Here is a 21,303-nt window from a genome sequence, read left to right as displayed (position 1 = left end):
CAAAGTTAAGGTTATGGATGTTGTAGAGTAAAAAGATGAACATTGCTAGGAAAGCAATAAAAGGCAATAAATAAAAATTAAAAATATAAAAAGAGTTAAGTCATTTTTTTTCTATTAGTGTTTTTGTATTTAATAACGAAAGATAAAAATAAAGTAAATATTATCTGTTAGATTATTAAAATAACACAGGTATAACACATTTTAAAATCTCTTTATTATAATATTAGAAAAGATTAAATTAGGAGAATATTCAAATCGGCGAAATAATTAATAAATCGTATTTATTAATCATCCACCCAATTCATGCATACCCAAATGGCCGTCAACGAGCTAACCAAATCCCAGCTTGTTGTAATCTGGGTTGGGCTTTTTGGGCGATACTTAACTGCCCGAGCTGCTCATCTAGCCCAATAGAGCCTAACAAAAATTTTCGCCTAAGCTTCACAAAAATGTTCATAAATCTTTTTTTTTTTTTTTGGTATCATAAAAACATAAATTTATTTCAAACACTTTTGGAGCTTAATAAAAATTTCCCAACATTTCATCTGATAAAGGTAGTTTAAAAGTGTATTCGTTAAATTCTAAAATACATACTTAAAATCTTTTAGTGACAATCTAATTATAAATTAAGGGTCTATTTGGGATTGAGATTGAACAGTTAAAATGTTATAGTTGTTGTAGTTTAGAAGTTAAGATGATTTGATTTTACACTTATATGATAAAAAATTTATTATATCTTTTCTAATTTTATCAAAATTATTATTAAAAAAATTATATTTATTATATACTATTAACTTTTATTTTATACTTAAAACTTTTTTTTCTTACGGCAAAAGTTTTAGCACCTCAATACCCAACTAAGGTGATGTTTGTTTTTTAACTTAATGACTTAAAGTGACTTAACTTAATTAATTAAGTTAATTAGAGGTGTTTGTTTTTATAACTTAATGAGACTTTTTAGATAATTTTGACTTAATAAAATAAGCCAATTTTTTTGGCTTTTTACTTAATGGAGAAATTTGAATTAAGTCAATTACCTACTAATGTCAAAAATATCTATGTTTTATAATTTATTTTTTATGTCTATCCCAAAACTCACTCATAGACATTTACCCCATATAAAAATATCCCTGTTTTTTCTTTCTTATATTATATACGAAAAAATTTGAAATTTATGGTATTTTATATATTAAAATTCTAAAATAATTATGTATTCACTTTAATATAGTTTTACTTATAAATGTTAAAATATTGTAGTGTTTAATATATTATTTATTTGACATTCAAATTTAATAAGGATACAAATGTAAAAGTACATATTTTCAGCTTTTTCAGTTGAAAAAAATAAACAATTTAATACTTATTTTTTGAGATTCAGACAAAAAAACAAACATATTATTCAGATTCAGACATTCAGATCTATTCAGAATTCAGACTAATTTAGGTCTATTCAGATTTCAGACAAAAAAACAAACGCCACCTAAGTCTAAAACTGCACAGTAATAATTATGAATGCAAATGTTAAAATCTACACACATTCGTACTTGATAATTTCAATCAACAGTGTTACAAACTTAGTTAAAATATTATATCTGAAATTATTGAGGGGAAAAAAAAAAGAAAAAGAATGTTGTTTTCATGATAGTGACATGTGTCGTGCACATTTTGCTGTTGGCTCTTTGGTCTCTAACCTAGCGAATAGGTTGTTGTGTCCTCGTTGTTAGATGCCCGAACCCAGCGCAAGAACTTTGTACCATACCATATATTTTATGAAGGGTGATGATGTTACCAATGAAGATGAGTAATAAACCAAACGGCGTCGCTTTGCTAACCTGTTAGAAATATCAACGCGCTCTGTCGCCCTCTCGTTCCATTTATTCATTTAACCCGGTCAGGGGATTGGCGAATTAAATAAACAACAACAGTCGTCCGATCCACGCAGATCGCCACTCATATTTAATCCAACGGCTGGGATATGAACCCCTCTATAACTTTTATTTGTCGAATCAGCCGCTCTCTCTATTTAAATTAATTTTTTTTTTCAACGGCCGACGAGTGCTGACGTATCAGAGACGCTTCATTAATCAATAAAAAAATCAATTGAAAAGGACGGTATAGTGAGTGGAAGAGAAATGCCAATGACAGATCAAGGGATGAAGATACGAGCTCACTTGCAACGTGGTATACTTCATCATGGCTTTCCTATAAGTTCAGGTCCTTTGAATACTTTCAATGATCTTATTAGTCAGAGATTCAACAATAATTTTTATTTTTTACATCCAGGAACGGTTTTAAGCATAAGCAACTCAGGTGGTCAATAGGCCTCACATGTTAGCAAGGTCTCCGTTTTGGTCACTTAAGTCCCATATGTTAGGAAGACTCCCTTTTTATTTTTGGTATTACTTATAATAGCAAATCCTCTTTTTTAGGCCTCTTTTTAGTTAGTAATTATCTTATAATGAAGAATTTTGTTACACATTCTATATTTGATAACCTTAATATTAAAGATCTCTAATTGATACTTGATAGTATTATCTAATTTTTAATTTATTATTAGTTTTTTTTTAAAAATAAATTCTTTATCTATTTAAAAAGGTTGATTATTTAACATTATACAAATTTTTGTGCTATTCTCTATACAGAAAATTATTACATTTATTACTTCACTTCTGAATTAAAAAAAAAAGATTTATTGAAATAATAGTTCTAAAGGAAGTAAAAAAGATATCTTCTTGATTATTTTTCTTTTTTGAACATTTTAACTATCTTGTTGATTGTTAATATTCACGATATAGTTAAAAATTGATTGAATTCTAAGCTCTTTTATGTTTCTTTAGGTGTTGAAGCTGCTGAATGTAGGGAGCCCTCGTAAAACAATTCCCATAATGCCCCTAATACTCTAAGGTCGACCCTGTGTATATCATATTATTGAAAAAAAATTGCTTCAATACAGTATGTGGTAAGGTTTAATTTTATATGAATTTAAGCTGAAGTTGGTACCTTTTATTGTTTAATACCGTGACATCAGGGAAATTTTTAATAGGTCTTCATTTTAGGCTAAAGTACCCGAACAATACTTCCCATGCACTTTGTGATCTTATTACAAAATATTAAACTAAATAGCTGTGGAAGTAACAAAGAGGGCAACTTTTTACCATAATGTGATGAAAATAATTCATTTGTCATCACGAACTAACCAAATCAAAACAAAAAACTAATGATCATATGGTTCAAATCTGTGCAACAATGGTGCATTTAAAAGGAAATAATGTGCAGCTAAAATTTGTGCTTGTAACAAGAACTCTTCTCTTCAAGCCAACAATTCCACCTAGCAGAGAGAAGTGTTTTAGGCGACACTTTCCAACTAATGAAAGCAGTGAGCTCTCATACTCTGTTATCATTTTCTACTACTTGAAAAAGAGAGAAAGAGAAACGAGAGGAAAAACAGGGCTCCTCTGTTTTCATTTTGGTGATTGCAAATAACATTTTTTTTTTACTTTTAGCTCATTAGATCTTGTTCTTGTTAATGCGTCTAGTAACTTATACGATGATCTGATCATATCCGTAACATTAACATACACATAATCCGTTATTTTATAATTATAAAAATTGAAGATTCGGTCATGCAATTTTGTATGATGAACAGTGTTTCATTTTTCTGTGAAACATAAGAACAATTTGTAAATAATGTCACTGCGGACCTTGTAATAGCGAAGCATCATTAGTGATCTTACTTTGATGATCGCACTTTAGTTTCTTTTTAAAGTGCCTTTTGTTTATTTTATCGGCATCCGCTTTTACAAAAGTTTTGGTCCTCGTTCATTGATCAAAGCTTCTACTTTTATCTTTTATTAGGCATATTACAAAAAGCTTAATTTAATTGGAATCATGTTCGATATGAAGATTGTTTTACTTACGTTAATCTTTCAATCAACCGAATTATTCTTTTCTGATCTGGCAATTATTCATGAAAAAATACGTGCATCAATAGGCCATTCCTCTGCGGTTACCAGTGATCTTTTGCTCACTAAAATTGTTAATATATATTCAAGGTGAATATAGAAACTCATCATCCTGGCAGATGTCCTTTAATAATTTCTATTAATAGCATGTATAATCTCTAATCCTTGATCTTGATAGTAGTTCTTTCTTAATGTCCAAGAAAAATATCTCTCATTTGTCTTAATCTTGTCATTTAATTTTCTTGAATTCTGAGTTAGTGTTCATTGTTAACTTCGGTTTTCGGTTAGTAGCCGTTGGTTAATAGCTTCGGTTAATCCTTGAGAGGGAAGAAAAAAAGCCAAAAAATCAAAAAAAAGAAACAAGTTCATTAACAATTGTTTGCTGTCGTTTCTTTCTTAGCCTTCCTCTAGGAAAAATATTTCAAGATCATTATCAATGGGCGGCGTGGGTAAAACCACGCTAGTCAAGCAAATTGCGAAGCAAGTTATGGAAGATAAGGTGTTCGATAACGTTGTTATGGCTAAGGTAACACAGCACCCAGATGCTCAGAAAATTCAAGACAAACTCGCTTCCGATTTAGGCATTGAATGATAGCGTATACCACAGAGCAATTCAACTATGTCAAAGATTGAAGAAAGAGAAGTGGGTCCTCATTATATTGTACAACCAAAAGAGAGAGAAATCCATGTCTAGTACACTATGCTAAATACTGAGACAAACTGATAGGAATTTTATGAAAAAAAAAAAACAATGCCACAAATGATCAGCCTTGCCAGCCTATATAAGCCCAACGCACACAGGTTATAGAACAAAGAATTATTAGTATATAGATAGTAAAATTAAATAGAATAATTTTTTTTTCTGCAATATGCCGTTTCTCTCGGCATTCTCTCGGCGTTCTTGACATCTAGCACTCCTCAAAATCTAATCATAAACCTGCCTCTTCCTATTTTAGAACATCCTTTATGTAATAGTGACTTCAAAAGTGTAACATATTTTGAACAATTGCAAGGAAAGAACATATTTGACACTTCACGAAACGGCTAAGATATAAGCTTCAATTCTTGTACAACAAATTAATATGACTAACTTCAACCGTCAATTGATCAATAATTCAGTAACAAAAAGAACAGATATCCTAGTCTTTCTTTACTAATGAAGCAAGCCATTCAACTTCGAAAGCTATTTCTATTTCCACATTCTTTGCGTACCAAAGGCCCCCCCCCCCCCCCAAAAAAAAGAGTGATGATACAACCACAAACTCTTGTACAAACTTATCTTGTGCAAACTGATTTGGCATTAATTCATTGGTTGAATGAAAATATAAAATAATAAAAATAGATCATGTGGGTCCAGAGATATTTAATTCAACCAATTTTATCATGACACATCAGTTTGTACGAAATAAATTTGTACAAGAGTTTGTAACTATATTATTACTAAAAAAAAAGCAACAAAAATTTGGAAGTAATCATCTTTATTCAGCAGCATGCATATTAATTAAACATATTAAAAAAGAGATATACAATATTAGGTCTGCAGACGAAATGAATTTCAAGAGGAAATATACTAGTGAGCCTACAGAGACTACCAATAATGTAATGGCTTGATTAGCTTAATTAAAAATATTTTTGCTGTCATCCACCCGTTCTCACTAAATAGTTGTAACAATTTTTTTTTCGTTTCCCTGAAATTCCAAGGAAAAATATAATTAGAGGAGCAAGAGTTAAGGGTTAAAAAAATGGAAAAATAGGGCTCCTCTGTTTTCATTCCCCTGTTTTCCTGTTCGGTGATTGCAAATATTTGAATCAGAATTTATGATGCAGCCTACACGGCACCTGGTGGATGACTGTTAGGGTTTATCTTAATTTACGATGCATTAGGATATGATTTTGATAAATGAGCTTTTTATGTATCCTGGGAGGCTGATTATTATTTTATTACATTGAAGATTCAGTTATCTCTTGGTAGTCATGTGAATCAAGCGGATTTAGTTAGTAGTAGGTAATACTCTGGACTTCACATACTAAACAGAATGGAGCATTATTTCATCCAGCTAAATCAGTTTTTTTTTTTAAATTAAAAAATAATTCATCAAACACTTTATAGCTCTGGTTTTAAGTTGGTAAACACTTTAAGCCGCAACTTTAAATTCAGTTTACGAGAACTCCTAACAGTCACTGTGGCTTGGGTAGAAATGAATATACTAGCATAAGTAATGCTACCCAGGAAATGTAGTTGAACCTAACCAAACTAAAACCAGATGATGAAAACTTATATACACCAAGAGATTTATTCGTTTCTGAGTTTGTTTCCAGAAACCCGGAAACTCCCCTGTTTCTACAAACACGGCACCTTGGGTTAAATGTTGTTTGTTTGCTGTCTTTTATTTGTTTGTTTGTTCGTCATTTTATTAGATTTGTTTTTTACTTGAAGATGAGTGAGAAATATTCTTTTTTTCTGAAGCAGCCTACAAATTTTAGAATAGGGCTAAGAGTAATTACAAATTCAATTAACCACAAAAAGTTATTTATATTTATTGCTTGTAAAATTAGGCTTATTATCCCAAATAGAGTTGTTTGCATTAGAAGTTTTCTAGCATTCATGAGCATTATCATCATTTCACAAGATAACCTGAAAAACAAGATAAATCAAACTGAGCAACTTGCTCTTTATTGAATTTTTTTTTCTTGCCTGAAATACTCGGGAAAATATTATATAAGAACAGGAATTAGATGAAAAAAAAAAAAAGGTAAAGCAAGTTTTCTGTGTTTTCATTCCCCCTGTTTTTTTGTTTGGTGATTGAAAATTTTATATCTAAATTTTTATGACTTCCCGTTGGGATTTTATTAAATAAAAAAGAATATGTAATTCTAAATTTACCCTTACGCATTGACTGATTATTATTACGTCCTCTTAATATTTGTTCGTGCAATTTTGTGTGATGTGAATTTCATGTTTCTGTTAACATAAACCAATTTGTAAATAAGGCCACGTCGAACAAATGAAACAACAAAAAAGCATCGTTGGCAATACAAAATCAAAAGTTATTATTAATCATTATTTTGTTTTTGAATATGTATAAATCAAATCATATACTGTTGATCTTACTTTGATAATTTGGTGTTTAGTTTCTGTCAAAAATGCTTTTATAAAAGTTTTGGTCCTCAATCATTCATCCAAGCTTTTGCTGATCTTTTATTAGGCATATTCACTGCGCTGTCACTTAATATTCATTTCAATTTCACAGTACACAAGCAATGTCTATGCCAAAATCATTAAAGCACAACCGGTATTTATTCCATGAAGACTTTATGATTTCTTCAACTTAATTGGGTCGAACAACATTTTTTAAAGTACTTTTATCACACTGCATGCTTTGTTAAACCTCCGTCTTTTGGTATTGATTCTAACTTGAAATTAAATCTTTAAGTCATTACAAGTTTATTTCTTCATGAAAGAAGTCAATAATCAAGTGCGTGTGAATTAAAGGAAAAAAAAAAAGATAGTGAGAAAAGCCCTTTTTCTAAGGCAACCTACTGATTTGAGAATAGGACTCAACCACAAGAAAATATTTACGCTGTAGTATCTGAAATTAATGATCTATAAACAATCAATCCAACAGGTTCCCAAATTCAGTCAAATCTAAAAAAGATTTACGTTTGCTTTTAAGGAGTATATGATAGCTAAAGATGGCCAATGGGCCGGGCGGCACGTGGCACGGCACGGGCACGGCACGTGTCCGTACGGCACGGCACGGCACGAGCACGTTTCGGTGAGGCACGAGGCATGGCACGGCACGCACGTGGGCCGTGCCGGGCTTAGAATTTTAGGCACGCGGGCCTTAAAGCACGGCACGATAAGAGATGGGCTAAAGCACGGCACGCGAAAAAGCACGTAATAAGCACGGTTCATTAGTGGGCTAGCACGCGGCCCGTGAGCCATTAATAGCACGTGGGCCAAAATATATCTAAGTAAATTTTTTTAACAAAAAATAAATATAAAATGTTATGAAATTAAAGTACAATATCTTGAAATTAAATGTTTTAATATATTTTTTAGCATAGACTTTTAAAAATTAATTTAAATCATTAAATCTTAGTTTAAATAAATATTCTAATCTTTTATGTTTATAATTTATTAAATGAATAAGTAAATATCATGATTTTAATAAATAAAATTATAAATATCATAATTTTATTTATGATATTTATTAAATGAATAATGTTATTTAATTTTATTTATGATATTTATTTAATTATTTATTTACGTTTATAATTTATTAAATGAATAAGTAAATAACTAATATCATGATTTTAATAAATAAGATTATAAATATCATAAATTTTATATTATAAATAAAAAATAATTTTTTTTACAAAATTAATAATAAAATATTTTTCATATTAATATTAAATCATAACTTAATTAATATTTAATAGAGATATGTTTCATTTGTGAATGAAATATTTTTCATTTTATACACAAGAAAAATGTTAATTGCTCTCTTAATAAAAATTAATATGATTATGATTTTGAATATTATTATTATTATTATTATTATTATTATGTTGGTGGGCTTAAAAAAGCACGTCAGGCACGTGGGCTTGAATAAAGCACGTTAGGCACGTGGGCTTTTTTAAGCACGCAAAAAAAAAAAAAGTTGGTGGGCTTTTTTTGGGCACGGCCCACGGCACGGCACGAGCACAGCACGAGAGGGCTCGTGCCGTGGGCCGTGCCGGCACGGCACGGCCCATTGGCCATAGTTAATGATAGCTAAGCTATTAAACTTAATTCAAATTTAGTCAATCATCAATCAACCAATCCAACTAGTTCAAGTACAGAGATAATTGAACAAATTCATCACTTGCAGAATTAAGCTTATCTTCCGAAATTGAGTTGTTTCCATTAGAAATTTTCCCGCAGTCACGAGTCACAATCATCAAAACAAGATTATTTATATAAGAACAAGAGTTAAAGGGGAAAAAAAAAGGTAAAACAAGATTCCTCTATTTCCGTTCCCCTGTTTTTTTTTTTTTTTTTTGTCTGGTGATTTAAAATTTTATATCCAAATTTTCAAAATTTTCCATTGACGTTTATATTTAAATAAAGAATTACAAAAAAAAAAAGCTAATTCTAAATTTATGCATTAAATGGTTATTATTATGCTCTCTTAAGTCTTGTTCTTTTATAATTCATTTGTATTACTTACTCTGATGAAACCTTTACTCACATTGCTCTGCAGTTGACATTGATCTTTTGCTCATTCTTATACATTCAAGGCCAATAGTGAAGCTCATTAACTCTTTAATAATTAAACAGGTACATTTGTCCAAGAAAAAATAGCGCTTGTTTGTTTTAATCTTGTCATTTAATTTTCTTAAGTAACTGTTCATTGTTAACTTCTGTGTTCTCATGTAGTATTAGCAATGGTCAATTTGCATCCATCTTCTAATTCTTCTTTTTTTTTTTTTTTCAAATTGTTGGTTTTCGATTCAGGTTCTTGAAACCTTTGTTTAAAAAGTTATTCGTTGTCATTTCTTTCTTTGTCCTTCCCTCTAGATCACTTTAATTTATTTGAATCCAATTTTTCCATCGGCTAATATATATATATGCAACAGGCTAGGCAATGGCTTTAGAAGTGGCTTTCGAAGCTTTTTCCAGCATCGTATCAGAAGGTGCAAAGTCACTGTTCTAACCGATTATACGGCAGATATCTTATGCGTTCAAGTACCAGAGCTACATAGATGAGCTAAAAGATCAAGTGAAGCAGCTGGGATATAAGAGAGAAATGGTGCGGCAACCAGTTAATCAGGCTACTCAACAAGGAGATGAGATTTATGAGGATGTTGCAGACTGGCTAAATAAAGTTGATGCATTCAGCGAAGAAGTTGCAAAACGCATCATCGATGATGAAGATGGAGCCAAGAAGTCCTGCTTCAAAGGATTGTGCCCCAACTTGATTTGTCGTTATAAGCTTAGTAAACAAGCAGCAAAGGCCGCAGAAGCTGCCGCTAGTCTCGTGGGAAGAGGCAACTTCTCTAGTGTTTCCTACCGTCCTGCTTCAAAGCGGGCGGAACGTATGCAAGCGAAAGATTTCGAGGCGTTTGATTCAAGAATGAAATTATTTCAAGATGTTGTGGAGGCGGTGAAGGATAACAAGGTCAACATAATTGGGGTCTATGGGATGGGCGGCGTGGGCAAAACCACGCTGGTCAAACAAGTTGCAAACCAAGTGATGGAAGATAAGTTGTTCGATAAGTTCGTTATGGCTGAGATAACACAGACCCCAGATCATCATAAAATTCAAGACAAACTTGCTTTTGATTTACCCTTACGCATTGACTGATTATTATTACGTTCTCTTAATATTTGTTCGTGCAATTTTGTGTGATGTGAATTTCATGTTTCTGTTAACATCAACCAATTTGTAAATAAGGCCACGTCGAACAAATGAAACAACAAAAAAGCATCGTTGGCAATACAAAATCAAACTTTATTATTAAACATTATTTTGTTTTTGAATATGCATAAATCAAATCATATACTGTTGATCTTACTTTCATAATTTGGTGTTTAGTTTCTGTCAAAAATGCTTTTATAAAAGTTTTGGTCCTCAATCATTCATCCAAGCTTTTGCTGATCTTTTATTAGGCATATACATCGCGCTGTCACTTAATATTCATTTCAATTTCACAGTACACAAGCAATGTCTATGCCAAAATCATTAAAGCACAATTGGTTGTTTTACCAATGGGCCTTTGGTCCAATGGGAGAAGCCTTGCACTTACAATATTGAGTGCAAGGGTTCGAGTCTCCATAAGAGCATTATGGAGGTTAGTTTCAGTTCTTCCTCAATTATCAATTAATTGAGTGGAGGCAGTCTCTCTCTCACGAAATGTGAGTGGATAGGCACCCCTCGAATATTAGAGAGGGTTTAAAATATCTGGGCATATACTTCAGTGTGTCAATGTATGGTGGTGGTCCTAGTTATATAGTATGATTGTAAATATTAATTGTAATGTCTGATGTAATGTCAGTAATATCTGTGTATAACAGACTTAAAAAAAAAAAAAAAGCACAACCGGTATTTATTCCATGAAAACTTTTATGATTTCTTCAACTTAATTGGGTCGAACAACATTTTTTAAAGTATTTTTATCACACTGCATGCTTGGTTAAACCTCCGTCTTTTGGTATTGATTCTAACTTGAAATTAAATCTTAAGTCATTACACGTTTATTTCTTCATGAAAGAAGTCAATAATCAAGTGCGTGTGAATTAAAGAAAAAAAAAAAGATCAGTGAGAAAAGCCCTTTTTCTATGGCAACCTACTGATTTGAGGATAGGACTCAACCACAAGAAAATATTTACGTTGTAGTATCTGATATTAATGATCTAAAAACAATCAATCCAACAGGTTCCCAAATTCAGTCAAATCTAAAAAAGATTTACGTTTGCTTTTAAGGAGTACATGATAGCTAAGCTATTAAACTTAATTCAAATTTAGTCAATCATCAATCAATCAATCCAACTAGTTCAAGTACAGAGACAATTGAACAAATTCATCACTTGCATAATTAAGCTTATCTTCCGAAATTGAGTTGTTTCCATTAGAAATTTTCCCGCAGTCACGAGTTACAATCATCAAAACAAGATTATTTATATAAGAACAAGAGTTAAAAAAAAAAAGGTAAAGCAAGATTCCTCTATTTCCGTTCCCCTATTTTTTTTTTTTTTTGGTCTGGTGATTTAAAATTTTATATCTAAATTTTTATAAATTTCCATTGAAGTTTATATTTAAATAAAGAATTACAAAAAAAACATAATTCTAAATTTATGCATTGAATGGTTATTATTATGCTCTCTTAAAATTGGGTACAATATCAATTTCATAACGAATAGAGTTATTGAATGTTGAATAATGATGAGATTAGAGATTATGCTGTGTCCTTCTTTTCAAAGCTCTATTCCAAAGAGGATGCAATCTATCATCCATACCATGTTGTTAACGCCTTCCCAGTCCTTGAGGAAAGTCGAATGCAAGCTTTGGGACAAGCAGTGGAGGATGATGAGGAAATTAAGAATGTGATCTTCAGCATGAAGGCTTTGAAAGCCCCTGGAATAGGCGGGTTGCATGCTCTCTTTTACCAGACCCAGTGGCATGTAGTGGGAAAATCTGTCTGTAGTCTTATAAAAGGTATTTTTAATGGCAACGAGATCCCTAAGGAGCTGAACAAAACTCTGATTGTGTTGGTTCTTAAGTCGGATAATCCTATTAGCCTTAAGCTTTTTCGTCCGATTAGTCTTTGCCCGGTTATCTATAAAACTATCACTAAGTTATTAGCTAACCGGCTGAAATCTATCTTGCCTGACCTCATTAGACCTACCCAGACTAGTTTTATCTCGGGGAGACACATAACGGAAAACATAGTGGTTGCTCAGGAAGTTATTCATTCGATGAGACGTAAGAAAGGGAGGATTGGGCAGATGGCCATTAAGGTGGATTTGGAAAAGGCGTATGATCGTTTAAGCTGGGATTTTATTTATCAAACCTTGAGGGAGTTTGGATTGCCTACTGTTTTGGTTCGGCTTATTATGGAATGTATTACAACGGCGACTATGCAACTTCTATGGAATGGAGAAATTACGGAGAGTTTTACCCCTTCTAGGGGTATTGGACAGGGAGACCCCATTTCCCCATATATCTTTGTGTTATGTATAGAAAGGTTAAGCCATGAAATAAATGACACTGTGAAGAGAGGGCACTGGAAACCTATTAAATTGTCTCGTGGAGGTACCTCTTTATCTCACTAATTTTTTGCTAACGATCTTATCTTGCTTGCAGAGGCTTCCTGTAGGCAAGCAATGGTTATAAATGAAGTGTTGAATGTTTTTTGTATGAGCTCTGGAGAGAAAGTTAGTAAAACAAAGACACAAGTTTTTTTCCCCCACAACGTAAAGTCTGTTGAGGCTAAGGAAATTGGTGATTCCTTGGGTTTTTCTGTCACAAAAAACCTAGGGAAATATTTAGGAATGCCAATTATTCATTCACGGGTTAATAAGCTGACTTATTAGGGAATTTTGGACAAAGTGAACCAATGTTTGTCGGGGTGGAATGCGATACATTTGTCCTTGGTGGATAGGATCACTCTCACTCAATCGGTAATCCAGGCGATTCCTATTTATGCAATGCAGACCACGAGGATTCCGTTTGGTATTCGGGAGAAAATTGATCAGGCTTGTAGGAGGTTTATTTGGAGCGGGGCAGCAGACAAGAAGAAAATCAGTTTGGTGAAATGGGATACAATATGTCAACCGAAACCTAGCGGAGGCCTTGGTCTTAAGCAGCTTAATTTAATGAATGATGCTCTGCTCATGAAGATTGGGTGGGGTTTAATTGCTTCTCCAAATAGTTTATGGGTGAAGGTTCTCTTGTCTAAGTATGGGCTGGCTCCTAATGCTCTCCCCAGCACATTACCTACGAAATATGGCTCTTACATGTGGAAGGCTGTGGGAGGCATTTGGCATGAGGTTTTAAAAGGGATCAAATGGGACATTGGAAATGGCAACCGAGTTAGATTTTGGTGGGATAATTGGGTAATAGAGGAATACCCTTTGTATACTTTCGCTTTGCAGCCGATACCTTTAGAGCAGCTTGAGGAGTGTGTGGCGAGGTTTATCACTGTTGAGGGTACTTGGAATTGGCGGCTTTTTGAGAATTTATTGCCCCATCATTTACTTCTCAAAATTGCAGCCACCAAGCCTCCCAGTGTAAATGATGAGGATGATTACATGTACTGGGCATATTCTAAGTCAGGAGATTTCACTACTAATTCAGCATATAGGGCTTTGTCAAAAATGGAGGTTCACAATGAAGAATCCTTTTGGCGCATTCTTTGGCAGTGGAGAGGTCCCCAACGTATCAAAACCTTTCTGTGGGTGGTGGGTCAAAATAGACTTAAAACTAAAGCAGAACTTTTCTGGAGACATATTGTTGATGATCTGAGCTGTGCAAGGTGTGGCTGTGTTGTTGAAAATACTCTTCATGTGCTGCGGGATTGCCCCAGTGCTAAGCAATCTGGTCGTCATTGATACCCCATGGGATTAGTCATCAATTTTTTAGTTTGAATCTCTGAGATTGGATGTTATATAATTTGAGGAACTTGTGGAAGTATGATGGTATGTTTGACTGGCCATGTCTTTTTGGGGTCACAGTTTGGAGGCTTTGGTTTTGGCGTAACCAAAATCTACATAATGGTGTTTTTACCAGCAAGAGTACTGTTGTAATGGATATTAAGATCCGTACAGAAGAAATTCAAAAGTTTAATCAGAGTTGTTTGGTTCCTGCTGCCATGAAGATTGAGAAATATTTTGGATGGGTGGCACCTACTTGGCCTTGGTTTAAACTCAACACAGATGGAGCTCGTAAAAGTTCTGGTCTGTCTAGTGTGGGTGGTTTGATTAGAAACTGTTATGGAGAGTGGATAATTGGTTTTGGAATGAATATTGGTATGGGTACCATCACTGGTGCTGAGTTACGGGGCCTTTATCAAGGGTTATGTCTGGCTTGGGATAATGGAATTCGGCAGCTTCGGGTGGAGGTTGACAGCCTTTGTGTTACTCGTTTGGTGGCGGATGACGAGATTAGGCCAAATGCACATGCTTCTCTTGTCAGGGGTATTAAGGAATTGCTTAACAGAACCTGGCAAGTGCAGGTCAAGCATGTTTACAGAGAATCAAATTTTGCAGCTGACTTCCTTGCAAACTCTGCTCTTTCACTACATGTTGGATTGCACATTTTCAATTCTCTTCCTTTAGGGGCTGGGTTTTGGATTCGTCATGATTGTATTGGGGTTTCACACCCCCGTTTTGTTTTGCCCTAGTCTATACTAGGCACGTCTTTGTACCGAAAAAAAAAAAGAGTTATTGACCACTTTGTTAAAAATGAACATGTTATGTTTATACGTACAATAAAACAAAACACGGGGTGCACGCTTAAGTCTTGTTCTTTTACAATTCATTTGTATTACTTACTCTGATGAAATCTTTACTCACATTCCTCGGCAGTTGACATTGATCTTTTGCTCATTCTTATATTTTCAAGGCCAATAGTGAAGCTCCTTTCAAAAAATAAAAATAAAAATAAAATAGAGAAATTGTGGGCTTTTATTCAGACCCCTGAAACCTTTCTGTTAATATAAAACTCTAATCCTTTAGCAACAGGTTAAAAAAAAAAAAAAAGAATTCTCCGTTTAATTATCAGTTGGCTTAAGATCAATGTTGTTTGCCTCCTGTCTTTTCTTTGTTTTGTTTGTTTGTTTGTCATTTTATTAGATTTGCTTTGTATCTAATTTTACTTGCAGATTAAAGATGAGTGAGAAATGCCCTTTTTTTCTGAAGCAACCTACAAATTTTACTTGCATATGTAAAGCCTTTGTTACTGATTGCACTCAATTGTTCAATTAAAAGTCTTACCATTTTATTCTATGAAAACTTAATTATTTCTTTAGAATATATGAAAACGTAGAGTTGTGAACTAGTGCTTTCTTCTTCAACATGCGTCAACAGGGCAACAATAACCAAATACATGATATAGAAAAGCGGTGAATGACTAATTCTGTTTCTTTTGCAGGTCATTGTTATTGCTCTCATCAACTCTTTTCTCACACATTCCTCAGCAGTTACCTGTGATCTTTTTCCTTTTTCAACTTGTTCTTAAATAGAGAAGCTCACCAACTCTCTAATCCCAGATAATTAAAGAGGTGCACGTTTTCTAAATCCTTGACATCTGCTCTTTCATAAGTTCCATCTACTTTCCAAGAAAAAATTTTCTCTGGTTTGTTTTAATATTGTAACTTATTTTGCATGAGTTTTAAGTCAGTATTCATTGTTAAAGCCTGTGCTCTTATTATTTCTTTTGGTTAATTTGCATGCTCCCCCCCCCCCCCCCCCCGGCGGCGCCCCCCCAAAAAAAAAGTTTATAGGCTTTTACTCCTTGAAACCTTTACTGATAATACCAAAAACTCTAATCCTTCAACAAAAGAAAGCAAGAAAAAAAGGTCCTAAGTTTATTGTCTTTTATTGGATTTGTACCAAAAACTCTGATCTGTTGGCTTTGTATCAGTATTGCTTGTTTGTTGTCTTTTATTTCATTATTTATATCTAAGTTTATTTCAAGATTACAGATCAGCAGGAAAAGCCCTTTTTCTAAAGCTAACTATACAGATTTTAGAATAGGGCTCAACCACATGAAAATATTTACGTTGTAATATCTCATATTAATAATCTAAAAGCAACCAATCCAACAAGTTCAAATTCAGTCAAATCTAAAAAAAAATTGCTTTTAAGGAGTACATGATACCTATTAAACTTTGGTTAAAGATCTTATGAGGAAAAGTGAAATTCAGTCAATCATAAATCAACCAATCCAACGAGTTCAAATTCATCACTTGCAAAATTAAGTTTTCTTCCGAAATTGAGTTGTTTCCATTAGAAATTTTCCCGCAGTCACGAGTTACAATCATCAAAACAAGATTACTTGATGCATTAATAATCTTATTAAAAAAAATATACCAACTGTTAAGGGTTAAAAAAATTTATTAAATAATTGCATTAATATACCAACTTTTAAGGGTTAAAAAAAAAATATACCAACTGTTAAGGGTTAAAAAAAGGTGCCATTTTGTAATCCATTTAAATCAAAATAGTATGTTTAATCGCAAAAAAATAACTACTGCCATGATGGAGCACATAGAATAAAAATAAAACATTTAGTTTTACTAATCCTAAATATACCAACTGTTATCTCCAAAAAAGAAAAATTTGTTTTTTAAATTTTTAAATCATATATTATACAAATTTAACATATGTTCTAACAGTCGTCTGATCCCTGCAGATATTAATTGGGTTTAGGGTAATCCTGTTTACATAAAGAATATTGTTAAATAAATGTTTGTTAATATGGTTTCAGATGATGATGATGAGTTGCGACTGCCAATCATGTGTAATATCATAATAATATTAAAAACAATTATCCCAACAAGTTTCCCAGAATATGCTATATTATTACATATTAAAGTTAATTATAAACTAATATAAAAAAAAGCTCTGACAAATATTATTTCTTGAAAAATGAGATGATTCACCGCTGTTGTGTTTCATGCTAATTACTTTTCTCCGGAAAAATATTATAAATTAAAATTTAACGAAAGTCTCAATTTATACGCTTATAGCATGTTCTATAATTTTTATTTTTTATATATATAGTATAATTCAAGAATTTATACTGAGTAGAAGCAAAGATCAATCCCATATGTGGGTAACCTGTTTAGGGAATGAAATAGGGTGACCAAGATAAAGGTGTTTGCTCATACATTATCGCGCTCTCCTTAAAGTAAAAGTGAGCAAATGGTTGAGCAGATCATCTCGACCAGAAAAATATGTGGTGACCTCGACCACATCACCTCGACCAGGATGTTATTGGTCACCTCGACCAGGATGTTATTGGTCACCTCGACCAGGATGTTATTGGTCACCTCGACCAGGAAGTCACCAGGAAGCGCGTCATCCGCGAGGCCAATTTCCTGCAAGAAGCACAAAGCCATTCCTGCTGTATTCTTGCTAAGGGTTGATTCGAGGAGACCCGGTCAACGACAGTTGGCGAGGCATGCTCTCCAGCCCGAGAATCTAGGCACGAAGGCCACGCAACCACCCATGACTACGGAAATGGGGAATCCACGTTCGAGAGGTGGGAGGATAACGGACGTAGGCTGCGGAAAGCTGGGATTCAGAGGAAGCCTATAAAAAGGTAGCCAACGAAGGTAAAAAGGTTAGCAATTTTGAGATTAGAAGAGAGCTAAAGAAATTCTAAAGAAGAGAAAACTACGAAAAAGCCATAAGATCTGTGGCAAGCGTTCCCCGAACCTTCATATCTGACTTGAGCGTCGGAGGGTTTGCGCCGGGAAAACAACCGGCGTACTCTGACTTGTCTGTGTGCGCAGGAACCTCTGGAGAAGAAGCCTTACGAGGAGACCTCCTGGTCGTGGTGAAATTGATCGAGCAGAGAGCCTAATCGTAGAACGAGGAGAACCAGAATCTCGCATCAACATTTTGGCGCCGTCTGTGGGGAGCTGATCAAAAAGCTTCTGTTGATAGCAAGAAGATGAGTAAAGCAAGTGAAGAGCAATGGAGACAGGAGGAAGTAGTGCAGAAAGGGGGTGATATGAGGCTTAACGATTCCGTGACTCTGAGGGAGATAGCCAGTGAAGCACGGGAAAAAGCCATGTTCGACCGGATGGAACGGATGGAAAAGCAGATGGAGACCCTGACAACCATCCTGCATGAGTTGCGGAGTGAACGAAAGGAAACCCAGGAGGAAAGGATGAGAGTTGGGGTAGTGGCTCCAGGTCCTGATAGTACGAGGAGAAGTCAAACCACCGGGAGATTTGGTGGTGAGAGAGGTAACATACCTCTGCGGGGAGAATTCCGTAGAGAGGAAGAGCAATCCCCGGCAAGACAGATTTTTGACGAAGACGACGGGGTGGCAAATGCAGAGGAAACAGAGTTGAGGCAACACTTGCTTGATGTAGAGCAAGAGCGGGATCAAGTTGCAGCACGTGACCCTGGTCGCGCAGTGCAGCTGGAGGAGGAAGTGCGCAGACTAGCGCAGATAATTGACGACATGCAAGGAAGGAGTAGAGCTCCTGGTTGGAGGATAATGCTAGACGGAGAATCACCGCTCGCAGCAGAGATCATGAGGGCAGTTATTCCGAGAGATTTCCGCCTCCCAGACCTTAGGTATTCAGGACGAACGGATCCGCTGGTGCACATAGAGCGTTTCAACGACATAACTGGGGTACAAGGATTATCTCAATCCCAAAGGTGCAGGGTGTTCCCACTATCCCTTGAGGGACGTGCACGAGAGTGGTACAGAAAACTTCCTCGGGGGAGTATTAAAACCTTCGAGCAGATGTGCCAGGAGTTTGCAGAGCAGTTTCGTGGGGCAATGGCACCAGAAGATGACATGATGGAGCTGAAAAGCATGAAGCAAGGGGAGCAAGAAACCCTTCGGGAATTCATCAAGAGGTTTCATCGGGCTGTCCTCGATTTGGGAGCCTTCGACCATCCTCAGGCACTAAGGGGATTGAAAGAGGGAGTGAAGATAGGAAGGCTGTGGTACAACTTGAGAAGCCCAGCTATTCAGACGTATGCAGCCGCATACAAGCAGGCTAAAAGAGACATAGAGATCGAGGAAGAAAAGGCAGCTCGAATTAAGACAGACCAGCTGGAGGGGCTGGAAAAGAAAGATAAGAGGGCATTACCGGGAAATGGGCCGATCCGGAGGAGGGACCTCCAGGCCTCAGGTAGTGGAACAGGAGGTCGGATAACAGCTCACCAACCTTATCAGAGGCCACCACAGTATCAGCGCAGCAGGGCGCACCCTCCTCGTTCCCCAGCTAGGGAGCCTTGGAGAAGGCATGATTCGGCATATGGTGGTCTTCATCAACACTCCCACAGTAGTAGAGGGAGCAGACCAGAAATGTTGCCATCGCCTCCAACTCAGAACGGAGCAAATAGAGAAAGGGCTGTGCACCTGATTGACCAGAACTAGGAGTATGGGCGATACACCTCCTTGAAGATGTCCCTGGACGAAGTATACGAGGCCATAAAGGACCGAAGATTGCTGTACCTCCCTGCCCCAATAACAAAACTACCCGACAGGAGGGATATGGGACGCCATTGTAAGTTCCATGGTACTCATGGCCATACCACCGCAGAATGCAAAGATCTCAAGACCCAGGTTGAAGATTTGGTGAGAAATCGGTACCTCGACGAGTTTGTAGATGGGACTTTCCCGATGGTGGCCTCGACATGTGAAGGGGAGCAGAGTGACAGAAATTTGAGGCACGAGCAGCCTACAGTAAGGGTGATTGCTGGGGGCCCGACATTGGCTGGAGATTCCAATAGATCTAGGAAGAACTATGCTAGATACGCCATGACTAGTAAACAGGTATTCTTCAACACCCCAGCAGCCAAACGAGCAAGGGTCAGGCAAGTGCCAATCATGTGGACGGATGAAGATGAGGAAGGAATTCTATACCCCCACGAGGAATTTCATTCGCTTGAAACTGTGAAAATTTCCTAAGGCATGCAAAGGTTCAGCAAGTCTCAAAGCCTGTTTTATGGCGAGACAGAAGCCAAGCGTGCCAGGATCTGCTCGACCACAAGAAGGCGAGCAGAATCCCAATCCTTGAAGAATCAAAGGCATGCAAAGGCTCAAAGTCTCAAAGCCTGTCTTATGGCGAGACAGAAGCCAAGCGTGCCAGGATTTGCTCGACCACGAGAAGGCGAGCAGAATCCCAATCCTTGAAGAATCAAAGGCATGCAAAGGCTCAAAGTCTCAAAACATGTCTTATGGCGAGACAGAAGCCAAGCGTGCCAGGATCTGCTCGACCACGAGAAGGCGAGCAGAATCCCAATCCTTGAAGAATCAAAGGCATGCAAAGGCTCAAAGTCTCGAAGCCTGTCTTATGGCGAGACAGAAGCCAAGCGTGCCAGGATCTGCTCGACCACGAGAAGGCGAGCAGAATCCCAATCCTTGAAGAATCAAAGGCATGCAAAGGCTCAAAGTCTTAAAGCCTATTTTATGGCGAGACAGAAGCCAAGCGTGCCAGGATCTGCTCGACCACGAGAAGGCAAGCAGAATCCGAATCCTTGAAAAATCAAAGGCATGCAAAGGCTCAAAGTCTCAAAGCCTGTCTTATGGCGAGACAGAAGCCAAGCGTGCCAAGATCTGCTCGACCACGAGAAGGCGAGCAGAATCCCAATCCTTGAAGAATCAAAGGCATGCAAAGGCTCAAAGGCTCAAAGCCTGTCTTATGGCGAGACAGAAGCCAAGCGTGCCAGGATCTGCTCGACCACGAGAAGGCGAGCAGAATCCCAATCCTTGAAGAATCAAAGGAATGCAAAGGCTTAAAGTCTCAAAGCCTGTTTTATGGCGAGACAGAAGCCAAGCGTGCCAGGATTTGCTCGACCACGAGAAGGCGAGCAGAATCCGAATCATTGAAGAATCAAAGGCATGCAAAGGCTCAAAGTCTCAAAGCCTGTTTTATGGCGAGACAGAAGCCAAGCGTGCCAGGATCTGCTCGACCACGAGAAGGCGAGCAGAATCTGAATCCTTGAAGAATCAAAGGCATGCAAAGGCTCAAAGTCTCAAAGCCTGTCTTATGGCGAGACAGAAGCCAAGCGTGCCAGGATCTGCTCGACCACGAGAAGGCGAGCAGAATCCCAATCCTTGAAGAATCAAAGGCATGCAAAGGCTCAAAGTCTCAAAGTCTC

The 21,303-nt window shown here is 36.1% G+C and overlaps 1 protein-coding gene across 1 annotated transcript; it reads left to right on the top strand.

The window, feature by feature from the left end:
* The first annotated feature begins 9,174 nt into the window (after positions 1 to 9,174).
* Positions 9,175 to 11,085, top strand: LOC112495533 (probable disease resistance protein At1g61310). The gene is made up of 2 exons (XM_052441674.1): positions 9,175 to 9,285; positions 9,585 to 11,085. The coding sequence occupies exon 2, from the start codon at positions 9,755 to 9,757 to the stop codon at positions 10,310 to 10,312; it is 558 nt and encodes a 185-aa protein (XP_052297634.1). The 5' UTR covers positions 9,175 to 9,285; positions 9,585 to 9,754; the 3' UTR covers positions 10,313 to 11,085.
* The last annotated feature ends 10,218 nt before the right edge of the window (positions 11,086 to 21,303 follow it).

This window comes from Citrus sinensis, chromosome 5 (assembly GCF_022201045.2).
Source record: "Citrus sinensis cultivar Valencia sweet orange chromosome 5, DVS_A1.0, whole genome shotgun sequence".
Classification (NCBI taxonomy): Eukaryota; Viridiplantae; Streptophyta; class Magnoliopsida; order Sapindales; family Rutaceae; genus Citrus; species Citrus sinensis.
Note: the sequence above shows the minus strand (reverse complement) of the source record. Positions and strands in the feature narration are given on the sequence as shown.

Coding starts and splice junctions, on each gene's coding strand:
- LOC112495533 (XM_052441674.1), top strand. CDS start 9,755: ATGGTGCGGCAACCAGTTAATCAGGCTACTCAACAAGGAGATGAGATT.